Below are 12889 nucleotides of genomic sequence, written 5' to 3'. Positions count from 1 at the left end.
ACCGATAGCCGCTTGTCTTATAATTCTATATGTAGTGCAAAAGTAGGATATACGATTCAAAACTTGTCAAAAATCGATGAAAACCTCAGGTAGCCCCTTAAACCTTCTATTATGATACATTACTGCAAACTTCATTAATTTTTTACTAATTTCAGACATAATTGTATTCTGTATTACGACAGTTAATCAAAGAGATTCGTAGTCTACAAATCTTGTAATAGTACTAGAGAATACAATTGCTTTTTAATAGGTATGGAATGGCAATCAGTTCGTGTAACTTGCGACAGATATACTTAGCGCAAAATATATGTAATTTCGTGGTGTAGTGTCTAATTTAAACACAAATTTCTCGAGTCTTTCGCTACGCTCAAGATTCTACATTAAGATGTCGCAAAATTGTTTCGCTTGCTGGAGACAAAATCAGGCTTTAGTCGTCGGGAAACCCAATTATTCGCTCTTTGAAATAAAAAGGATATCATGAATAATACGAGCTTTATTATCATGTAAGGTTTGGCTGCAGCCCAGGTAGCAGTGACGTCAGCGACGTCATAATGTCGTAACAGACGTCATAATTACGTATAAATGCTACTTGTGAGAAAACCGCAGCCAAATAACACTAGACCCTACTCATAGTGTTGTGTTCCTGCCGGTGAGTAAGGTTGCCAGAGCTCAACGAGGGTGCGGAGTGTTAGGGTCGGCAACGCGCATGTAACTGGAGTTGCAGGCGTCCATAGGCTACGGAGGATACTTTTGGGTTGGGTTGTCTGGATAAGATCGTCTGTTGCCTACCGTTCTTTTCTCTAGTTTTATATTTCTTATATACTTTAATTTGTATTTTTTTGAACAAAATATAGTCTAGAAAGCAAAAAGACAAAGGAGTAAGCTTAAAAAGTCTCCATCGATTAAAACGGCGGTCTAGAAACACGATGATTAAAGGCCAGTTGTAACAACCACACTTAACAGACTGATTAAAATCACTCAACACTCAACAGAGTAGTATAACAATAATAAATATAAACAATATAATATAAATATAAACGTTCTACATGACATTAAAGCTCTCCAAGGGGCCTCTACGTGTTGGATCTATATCCCCACGCAAGGCTATCAAAAGACCGGGATTTATAGGCCCGTGATATCCAAGGAGATACAAATAATAAATATAATAAATAATCTTTATTTAATTCCACACAATAATATACAGGTAGTAAGAAAATATACATTTACGAGGCGCTGAGCTAGAGACAGTTTTTTACTAATAGTTTTAGTTGTTTTTTTATTTAGTTTTTAAGTTTAGTTTAAATTTTTACTTTAAGGATTTATTTATTTTTCAGTATTTCTTTTGTATTAATTACAAAAACTAATATATATTTAATGAATAATGAAAAAGGGTATAAGTGTCTTTAAATAAACCATTCAGCGAGGTAATGCCGCCAGTATTTTTGGCACATTTAGTCCGGGGGATAATCAGAATAATATTGTATTTGTTGTAAATTAGTTTTACTTTTTGTATTAATATTAATATATTTTAAAATATTACGACATAAAATAATAAGAACAAAAATTAAACAGAAATTAAATCATAAATGTGTGGACCCCTTGAAGGTAAAAACCTCCCCCAAAGTGTTCCATGTGTCTCTGTCTCTGGTAATATTGTATTTGTTGTAATTTAGTTTTACTTTTTGTATTAATATTAATATATTTTAAAATATTACGAAATAAAATAATAAGAACAAAAATTAAACAGAAATTAAATCATAAATGTGTGGACCCCTTCAAGGTAAAAACCTCCCCCAAAGTGTTCCATGTGTCTCTGTTTGTGGCTGTATAGAGCCACTTTTGCCCTGCTGTAACAGAGTAGTACCTACTATGAAAATTCCCATACAATGAAATTTAGCGAATGCTTTAACGGTGACAGGCGGTTTGGTGCAACTGACCCTAGTGTCACAGGGCGGACACGCTATTTATCAAAAATCACTTGCGTTTCTATGTGTGAACGGCACGTCTGTACACGCGGCATGCATGCATTATAAGTAGGCCGGCAAACGGCCGTCAATCTGCTGTCGCGGGGCGAGATAATTCGAGTCGGGGCGGGGCGGTGCGTGGCCGTTCTGTATGATAATATTACTTATTCTGTGCTAGTGTTGACACTAAAACGTTTGAACTCATTGCAACAATACCAAGCACAACCTTCTACAATTTATGTTCCATAAGAAAAACCGATCATACAACATTAATTTCATTAAGTACCAAAGAATTTGATCCTATACAAATGTCATTGTTTCCTATTGTTTCGAGTCAATGGTTCTAAGTACGAATTACCTAATTGTTCTCGTGAGAACAGTGTGCGTTTGAGGCTTATGATTATGTGTTCATTGGTTTTTAATTACTTATTTAGGATTTACGCATTTGTTGTTAGTTTTTATATGCAAATTGAGAATTTTACGTCTCGTACGCACTGCAGGGTCCTATGTGAGTTTTAAGAAACGATTGTATACAAATAAAAAGGATTTACTCATTAAAACTTTTCAAAAAATTTATCTATGAAATAAAAATAAAAAAAATTCAGCTGCAGAAAGAAAGGACTTACCGTTCTTGAGGATTCCATTTCTATTTTTGTCCTAACAGTACCTGTAAACACAGAATTTTAATTAGGTTAGGTTTTAGGCAACATTTGGGGTATTTTCTATGAAAAGGGTCGACGGCGCTTACGCCGCACAGCGTCGCGCGGCATTGTATTTATATCGGAGCATCGTTTATAATGGCTTAAGCGCCATCGACAATAAGGTCCCTTTTTATAGAAAATACCACATTTTAGTAAGATTAAGGTAAACTATGACCCGAATAAGGAAGCAAACTAAAAACGCTTACATAAACATTGGTATTTGTATTTGTATTTATTTATTGCGTATGGTAATTCAGGTTACAATAGCAGATACAATATTGCATATTACAACATAGTTTCACTAAACACTACCTTTACAGATGTACACGCTTGTATATACTTATTACTCTATTAATAAAAACTAATTATAAAATGTCAAAATAAATTAATATTAAGAATACCGCTAAATAATAAAAAAAATATAATAATTATGTGGGTTCAATGTCCATGTATTCTCTTAAACTATAAAAACATTTGTTTATAAGCCAATCCTGAACTGAACTTTTAAATTGTTTGATGTCTAATATCTTAAAATTATCGGGCAATTTATTATAAATGTCAATGCACATCATGAAGCAATTTCTGGAGGATAACTTCAGTCTTACATAGGGCTTATATAGCTAAAATACAGCTATACAGCTATTGTATAGCTTATATAGGTAAAATAGAGACTTCTCATAAGTATCTGTCTGTCTTTCTGTTACCTCTTCACGCTTAAACTGCTGAATCGATTTAGATGAAATTTGGTATGGAGAGTTCGAGGCCCGCGGAAGGACGTAGTACAGTTTTTATCACTCATCAAAACAAATTTCTATGAATTCTTCACGTTTATTTAATGGCACTCCCTCACTTATTCAAGCCGTTTGCAAACTTATCTAAGACGAACTCTAGATGGCCTAACATCCTAATACAATCATATAATTATTATTCATACTTAGGAGTCCCCGGCAAGCTCGGCCGAATGTCACCTTCCTATTCCTATACAAACGGAGTTCCGTTCTCATTTTAAAACTACATGTTGGATTGTAATGAAACTTTGCACATACAATGACATGAGGTATATCTATGCCTGTAATTAGTTTATATAGCTCCAGCTTATAAAACAAACGAAATAGAGTAAAAACAAGTTTTGTATGAAAAACTTAGTGGCTGTATTTTTTTAACTATGGTATCTGTAGCTACATAAACTAATTACAGGCATAGATATACCTTATCCTATTGTAAGTACAAAATTTCAGAGCAATCTAGCTAGTCGTTTTAAAATGAGAGCGTAACTACGTTTGTATGGACATAGAGTAACTTATATTAGAGCGGTACTGTCATAGTAAATTTTGTAACCCCAGTAAATTCACTGCCATCTGTCGACACACTTTAAAACTAAAATTGAAGATTTGTAAAAATACGATAAAATGTATTTAAATATAGGTGAATGATTTTTTTTATTTGCATTAATTATTTTGATGATTTTGACCCATGTTCTTTCACTGATATGCGTTATAATTGTTAAATAACAAACGAAACCGTCAACGCCATCTATACGACTGTAGGCCAAAACTAGTAGCGCCCTCTGAACGAGAATCAAATTTTCTTGATTTTCGAGGCACGTTTTTTCCTTAGACTGTATCCATCTATTACGGAGTTATATCTATCTTTGGTATGGAGAACCGAGCTTGCCGGGCTCTTAATTCAACATTACACTATTCGTGACTCGGTGGTTAAAAGCTGCAATTTGCGGTCTTCTTTAAGTAAGGTAAGCCTGCAAAATGTGTTAACTTCTTCATTTAATAATTACGGACACGAATCACACGTAACTCTGACCCTGAATGTGCCATTGCAAATTAGATTACACTAGCGACCCGCCCCGGCTTTGCACGGGTGCAATGCTGATGTATTATACAAATAAACCTTCCTCTTGAATCACTCTATCTATTAAAAAAACCGCATCAAAATCCATGGCGCAGTTTTAAAGATCTAAGCATACAAAAGGACAGACAGGTAACAGGAAGCGATTTTTTTTTACTATGTAGTGATTCCCTATACCTTCCGCGTAAAATGATGATCCCATGACAATTCCTTCAATCCACTTTTACGGGCCAATTCGAACAATGATCTAGATATCAACTAGATATCCACAAGATATGAAACAGAAACGATAACGAGATATTTAAGAAAATCATGTCAAATTTGACATTTCCGCGATTCCGAATGTACTCTTGAACGATATCTTATAGATTTGCTTAAGATATTACTTAGACATCCAATGGATATCTAATTGATATCCCAAAACTTCACAATAATTGTAGCATGAAATGAGAATTGGTTTCTCGAATCGAACTGCAAAAGATATCTAGTTGAGAACTAAACTATAACCATAGAGTAACTTATACTAGAGCGTTACTGTCATAGTAAATTTTGTAACCCCAGTATATTCACTGCCATCTGTCGACACACTTTAAAACTAAAAATAAATATTTATAAAAATACGATAAAATGTATTTAAATATGGATAAATGATTTTTTTATTTGCATTAATTATTTTTATATGATTTTGACCCATGTTCTTTCACTGGTATACGTTAAAATTATAAATAACAAACGAAACAGTCAACGCCCTCTATACGAGTGTAGGCCAAAACTAGTGGCGCCATCTGATCGAGAATCAAATTTTCGTGATTTTCGAGGCACGTTTTTTCCTTAGACTGTATCCATCTATTACGGAGTTATATCTATCTTTGCTATAACGTATCTATACTATAGATCTCGTATTGTTCTCGTATCCAGTAATTATCACGTTGTTCGAATTGACCGGTTAGTAGGGCTTATTTTAAAAAATAGCTGAGGAATTAATATGTTTTTACTTTATTTTTATTACTTAGATGTTACATTTCTAAATACAAAACTTCTAATCGCTATAATTTTCTTTGTATTAAGTAAAATTTTTAGCAACGAAAACTAGTACCAGACAGATATTATATTATGTTACTTGAATGTTTCTTAAATTTCATGTTATTTCAAAATGACATGTCGGACGTCTCGGCCCGGGCCCGGCCCGGTCTATCGTAAGTCATCCTTATCGATTGTATGGCAGCAGTTAGTTTCGTATAACTCTTAAATATGATATTTTATACGAGTACCTAATTTATATTTTACTTAATTTAATTTATTTATTCTCTCATATAAGCTTACAGTAATATACCAAATAGCTACACGTTAAACATTATGCATAATTAATTAACAAATACAAAATTCTGACACAAATAACACCATAGAATTAGCCTCATGCATGAAGTTTATATTTGAACGAAATATGTTTTATTCGGATGTTTGTTACCGTTATATCATGTTACAAATGCATTTCCGTTTTTAAATTACCATTTAATTACTTAAAATTATAAATAAAAAGTACAAAAATTTGCCCGCGAAAAGCTAGTGAGCGAAACGCTCGAAACGCCACGTGACGTCACGCGTTCGACAGATTACTGTCATTAGTAGCAAACGTCAGTTGGGCCGCCCAACGTGTGACGTCATCACGCTCTGTCGAATTCGCGCCAAAAATTATGAGCGTTTCAACCGCTCAAAAATTTTTAACATTTTAAATATTTTTTAATAAAATAATGTTAAGGTTTACAAAAGTATTTTTATCATTTCCGGTGTTCCAACGATATAAATTATGAATCCAAAAATAAAAATAAATTCATGCATGGAGCTAATTACAAACTACATAGAAGAACAACAAAACACTAATTACGGTTAAACAAGCAAGTCAAAAATTGTGCTTTCGGGGATGGTATCCGCCACGTGTGTATCCCTTGCTTATAGATTAAAGTGTCTTAAAGGGACTCTGCGCTGTTGGCTTCGGCCCCACGTACGCCTCCCAAACGTCCGGACCCCATGGTCCCGTGATATGGAAAAGACATACAAATAAAACATCGTAGTCTATAAAAAATAAAATTATTAATTAATATTTCATTTCATTTCATTTATTTAGCATTACAGCGTTATACCAAAGCGCTAAATAATATAGCAGTGTATGTACAAATAACACAAATCAATAACGGTTTAATAAAATGATTTGATTTATCCATAATTTCCAACTAACAATGCAACTTTTAGTGCTAACATTTAAACGAAGCACATCATAAAATCAGATAGAATAAGCAAATGCCAGTGAAATAAAGTTTTCGTAGCAAACATTTTTATTAGCGTGATGGATTTCGCCACTGTGCTTTGCTAACAATGCATTAATTTTATTGCTAATATTAGCTATCAATTTTATAAAGATAATGGTTTACTCACGCTACGCAGACCCATTATTTTAAGTATTCATTATTTTATATCAACTTCTATTAGCCTTTAAAATTTACAGATGCATGATAGGTTGTAGTTTTTCCTCAAAGATGGCGCTGTACTACAAACCATCTCAACTGCCAAACCTTTTGACTCGACTTTTCATTTTGAGCGAAGAGCAATAAATCTAATGCCGTGCCTATAATATGCCAATATCGTGCGAACGTAAGGTCATTGCCCTGTCCCATAGATACCCAGGGAAGTATAAACTAAAATAAATTCATATTTAGCAACTAGCTTCGATTTTAAATCACATTTACAATCGGGACTATCGCGAATTTATTATGTTTACCTTTATTTACCCTTAACACCCAAGTAAATTTAATGGGGAAGATGGATTTAACTTATCAGCAACTTGGGGACCAGTGATCCAGAAGTTAAATCTTCGGATGTGTGCGTGGATGTCGAGTGTTGCGTGTCGGACTATTTGACAATAATTAACATTTATTTGTTGATATTCGCGTTATAGCCGACTGTCGTATATTATGTTATATGCTACAGCACCGTAAAATGGGGTGAGTAGAGTTCGCGGGGTGAGTTGGGTTACGAATGGGGAGAGAAGGTATGAAAGGGGGCCGAGATGGGATTTTAAGGCTATTGCTACAAAAATAATATATTCCAATTTAAAATGAAGCTATAGTAATACTCATTATAAAAAAAAATACGATCCAACAATCTTCCAAAATCACCTTTGTATGAAAACCCATCTCACCCCAATTACGAGGGACTACGAGGTGAGGTGGGATTTCCTGGTTATCGTCAAAGTTATGAAATGGAACTACCCAAAATGAAATAAAAACTAAAATACAAACGTCCGGAACACTTATTATATACACCATTCAGTTTTCATATGTAAAAATAAAATGTTATCGAAGTTTGAATGTCAGTTTTGCTCCTACTCACCCCATTTTACGGTACCGGCCAATAATATATCACATTTGAGTGTTTTTGTATGAGCTTGTATAGAGTAAACAATATAGGTTAGTTTGTATATTGCATATTTTACTAGTCATTTTATACAAATATATGATGAATATTGCAATGAAATACTGTGAATTACAATAGAATACTCAGCATATTACTAAAAAACCTCTAGTAAAAAAATGAAGTCAACAATAGATTAAAAAAACCTATGAAAAAACCATTGCATGAGACCAATTTTTCTCATCGCCCGTACAAAGGAATATTACTAGACTACCTAAAGTAGTGAGGTGGAAGTCACTCACAAATATAAAAAAAAGTTATACCGTAAAAACATGGAGGTGATATATTATTGGCCGGTACTGTATGCGTATGTGTACACATTTTATGAGGTTCTTATAATAATGTTTTATTTTAATTTAAAATGCACGGTCTGTGCCCTTAGTCTTTTCTTGTCCTTATGATGACTGGTAGAAGTGGTAGAGAATGCCTCAGGGCATTAACTTCGCCTCTTTTGTACAATAAAGTTGCAATAAATATTTAACGCGTTAAAAAGCTCAACAAAAGCTGCAGTGGCAAGGCCGAGGACGCAGGTTCAGACAAAAGGTAATCTATCTATCGCCCACTGTACCTTTAGTTTACAATCTATCGTCAAAAATGCACTTTATATCGTTAACTTAAAGTCTAATATTGATTGTAAGATTAAAGCCCTTTCAATGAGTTTGTGGAGTAGGTCGGTAGTAGGTGTATGTATGGCAGTAAATGTTGTAAGTATGTATGGAGTTTATACGCACTTGTTACTTTCTTTGTTTAGTTAGAATGAAAAGGATGATGCTAAGGTTTTCAGCGAATGGCGGCTTCAAGGTTGGAAGTCACATTCCTTAACAGTCAATGAGTATACAAGTATGAAAGCAAGATTGTTCGATAGAGTCAATATGCATTGACTCGGCAAGCGACAGAGTGTGCAAGTGCCACCATGAAGAAAGAAAGAAAGAAAGAAAGAAGTCATTTATTCCATAAAGCGCACATACAGACAAGAAGATGAAAGAAAAAAAAAATAGTTCAAAAACAGCAGACACGATTTTATACACACAAACAGAGAATTGCACAGTGGGTCCAGCAAAGTAAGGTAATAAGTGCATTCCCGAAGCCAGGGAGGTTTTGGGATTATTACCCCGAAATCGTGAAAAAAAAATTGCCTGGTTTATCTTTAAAATTTACTTTTATTATGAGTTTCATTACACATAGGTCTCGTCAAGTTTATTACAAAATTTCGTAACAAGTATGTTTACAGTAGGTAACTGATCTACTGCGGACCCTTGATAAACATGCTACAGACCCGACTTTAAGAAACCCTGGTATACATTGTGGAAAAAAATGATGGGCCCTGGAGAGAAAATATCTTAAAACCTTAAGTTAGCTTATTTTACATAAAGGAAACATTCTGTTATTAAAAAAAAAAATTGCATTAATTATGAATGTAATTAATGTGCACGTAATTTCCCACGAAAAGATTAGATGCTTTATGTATGTATTAGCGTAATATTCCCCAGTGAATGAGATAAAGCTTATCCAAGGATTCATCTGATTGTATTCATCTTCTGATCTAGTTTCGTAGTTGTTTTAGGTTAGTAAATTGAAAGGACTGCAATTGACTGGGAAAAGAGAATGTTCTTGTTTTATAATAAAGAGGTTTCCGGTTTTAATTTATTTTTATAATGTGAAGATTACATACTTATTAAAAATACTGTCCAGTGGTTAGTAGTAGTACTAGTAGTAAGTAGTTAACACTTTATTGCACAAAACCCGAAATCTAAGAACGCACGATTGTTGCAGCCCTTTCTTTTGGTTTAAAACTGAAGACGCATGATTGAAGCTACTTATTTTCTGGATATTCGCTCTTGAAGTTTTTATCTGCTTGCGCTTGGTGCCCGCGTAGCCCGCAGTAGCACCCGCTGCCATTCATCGTTCGGCTCGACGAAGATTGGAATTCGAGAACGTTAAGGCCAGTGATGATATTTTATTGGTTTAGCCTCGTGTATTGACAGAAATTAGTTTAATTTATGGTACATATTTTTACTATTATATTGTTTTACTATAAGAACTTTGTTTTCATTTTCCACCGTTCTAGTTCTGGCTACAAGTTCTAGTGCCGTCATATAGCGGCCGACTTCATACATTTTTTTATGCTACTCCATCCATATGTAGCCGTATTATTTTACTGGCACCACTATCCTAGGAAAACAGAGCTTAAGGAGTAATATTTACAACAGTCATTAAACGTCGTAATGTAACTCAAAAAGGCTTATATAAGCTTGTATGGCTCTACTGATCATAATGATGATAAATCATTATCGGACATCTTGACATCATATATCATTATCAATCAATTCATTATTGTTAGGATGGTCATTCTGATCATTATCGTGTAAAAGTATCATTTGTAAGTATGTTATGTTTATGCTAATATTGATGTTTATTGCTTATTAAGGTTTTGAATGACGTCGGAATTAATTAATGTGATTAAAGATAATAGAGATAATAGAGGTTGATATTTTTTTTATGTTCTAAAAACGGTAAATTCAACATTTTTTGCTACTAAATATTTGTTATTTAAATAAAATAAAAACATTTAATTTCGATATTTTTGACGTAAATTTATAACATATGATAACGTTTGCCATATTTTAGTAGTTTAATTTTATTTCGATTTAGATATAAATTATTAAACTCTTATTAAACAACTACATTTGATTTTTGTTCTTATAAAATGAAAAATATCTGATTGCAGATTTGCTTCTTTTGATATATTTAAATATAATAAAAAAGAAGTAAAATATGAGTACGACTACTTTAAATTTTTTTTAATCAGTAATTTATAAATAGCAAAGTTAGTTTTATTTTTAATATTGTATAATATGTAATTCTGGATGTAAAAATATTTAATTTTAAAATTTTATAAATTCTCCGCAAGTTAAAAATAATTTTATTACTTTCATCGCTATTTCCATTGTACATATTCAGGATAGTAAAAAAACCTATTTATAAACGATAACTCTAAAAAAAACACGATAATACGCACGGAAAAATCCAACAAAACAAAAAAATCCGCACACTTAAAAAACACGAAAATCACATAATAAAAACACTAATAAAATAAATGTATTACCGTGCACTACGATCCAACACACACACTCACGGCCGATCACTAACTGCGCGGAGTCGCACGCGCAGCTTTTATACATGCTCTCGTTTACTAGGGGGGTCGCGCTTTTCAGGTGCATCTAATTTGCCAACTTTTCGATGTATTTTTTAATACAGGGTGCGGGTTATTCTATTGTATAGTTTTAATGTAAAATGAGTTACCAACTTGCTACATGAATATAAATAAAATGACAGCACAATTTTAGTTTCCATCGGTCCTGTATGTGTCGGCGGCAGATCGTAAATAAATAAATAAAATAAAAATCGTTTATTTCAGATCTGCATTGATCCATAACGGTGTTAGTATAAAAAAAAAAAACTATGTTAAATACTAAATTAATTAATAATAGTACAACTAAAAAATATTTATCTCTAAGTAAAAACTAAAAGTTAGGTATTTGGTTAGACGTGGCCACTCAGAGACCAGGAGCGCAGGTTGCCATGCTTTATTTCGCTCTCCCAATGGCCACCTCCACCCAAAACTTCGTAACAGGGCATAAAATCGGGCATATCGAGATATTCATACCTAGGAATATCATACCTTGAAGTACGCACGATATGGCTAGTGGTCGCTAGGCAGATCATGAAATGCCGGCGTTTCATGATCTGCCTAGGAATATCACACCTTGAAGTTTGCACGATATGGCTAGTGATCGCTAGGCAGATCATGAAATGCCGGCGTTTTATGATCTGCCTAGGAATATCACACTTTGAGGTTTGAACGATATGGCTAGTAGTCGCTAGTCAGATCATGAAATGGCGGCGTTTCATTATATGCCTAGGATATTCCTAGGCCCGATATGCCCGATTTTACGATCTGCCGCCGACATATATACATGGAGGCATTTCCAGATAGCAATTTCTTCTTCACCTGTCAACAGTTTCATTTGACAGCGGACAGATTATATCCATAACCGTTTCATAACAAGGTTATAAATTTCGAATCATCCTCTTGGTTATCTGGTTTAGTCTAATTATTTTAATAATAAAACAACTTCCGCTTTTTTCATGATTCGCTTCACTAATTAACACATTATTAATTGTGAATTGGATTAAACTTATCTTCTAATTCTCCATTGTTCTCATCTTTTTTAGTTAAGTATCTCTCATTCTCATAGTTTATTTTTAGGGTTCCGTAGCCAAAGGGTAAAAAGGGGACCCTATTACTAAAACTCCTCTGTCCATCTGTCAGTTTGTCATTAGGCTGTATCTCATGAACCGTGATAGCTAGACAGTTGAAATTTTCACAGATGACGTATTTCTGTTGCCGCTATAACAACAAATACCCGATTCGCACTTATTCGGGTTTTTTACTAACCCATAATAGACGATAATGAAATAAATTGATTTTGAATTATTAATTACCTACCCTATATTTAAATACTTTGAGTAACCAGGGATTCTTACAACATTAGATATTTAATTTAACATGCAGTGTTAGAATTTAATATGGTAATTAAGTATTGTTGAAATAAGTATGTAAGTGTATTTTTTTGTAAGATATTATAATAATATTTTAGCCTGTACACGTCCCACTTCTGGGATTGGGTTGTAGTCCCCACGCTAGCCCAGCCTAGGATTTCACATACACCTTTGAATTACTTCGCGGATGTATGCAGGTTTCCTCACGATGTTTTCCTTCACCGAAAAGCTAGTGGTAAATATCAAATGATAAAATATAAGGGTTCTTTAATTCAATTAAATTTAAAAAAACGATTACCTTGTTAGGGTTCCGTACCCAAAGGGTAAAAA

At 33.5% G+C, this 12889-nt stretch overlaps 1 protein-coding gene across 1 annotated transcript in view; it reads right to left on the bottom strand.

Annotated features, from left to right (window-relative positions):
• LOC134751899 (cuticle protein 7-like) overlaps positions 1-11170 on the bottom strand; it is a 63025-nt gene extending 51855 nt beyond the window's left edge. Inside the window, exons 1-2 of the mRNA XM_063687450.1 lie at positions 11103-11170; positions 2591-2631 (exon numbers count right to left, since the gene is read on the bottom strand). Of these exons, the coding sequence (XP_063543520.1) occupies positions 2591-2608 (18 nt within the window). The 5' untranslated portion in view covers positions 2609-2631; positions 11103-11170. The remainder of the gene's footprint in view (positions 1-2590; positions 2632-11102) is intronic.
• Between the last annotated feature and the right edge of the window lie 1719 nt (positions 11171-12889).

This window comes from Cydia strobilella, chromosome 23, assembly GCF_947568885.1.
Source record: "Cydia strobilella chromosome 23, ilCydStro3.1, whole genome shotgun sequence".
Lineage (NCBI taxonomy): Eukaryota > Metazoa > Arthropoda > Insecta > Lepidoptera > Tortricidae > Cydia > Cydia strobilella.
This window is presented reverse-complemented; position numbering and strand designations above follow the sequence as displayed.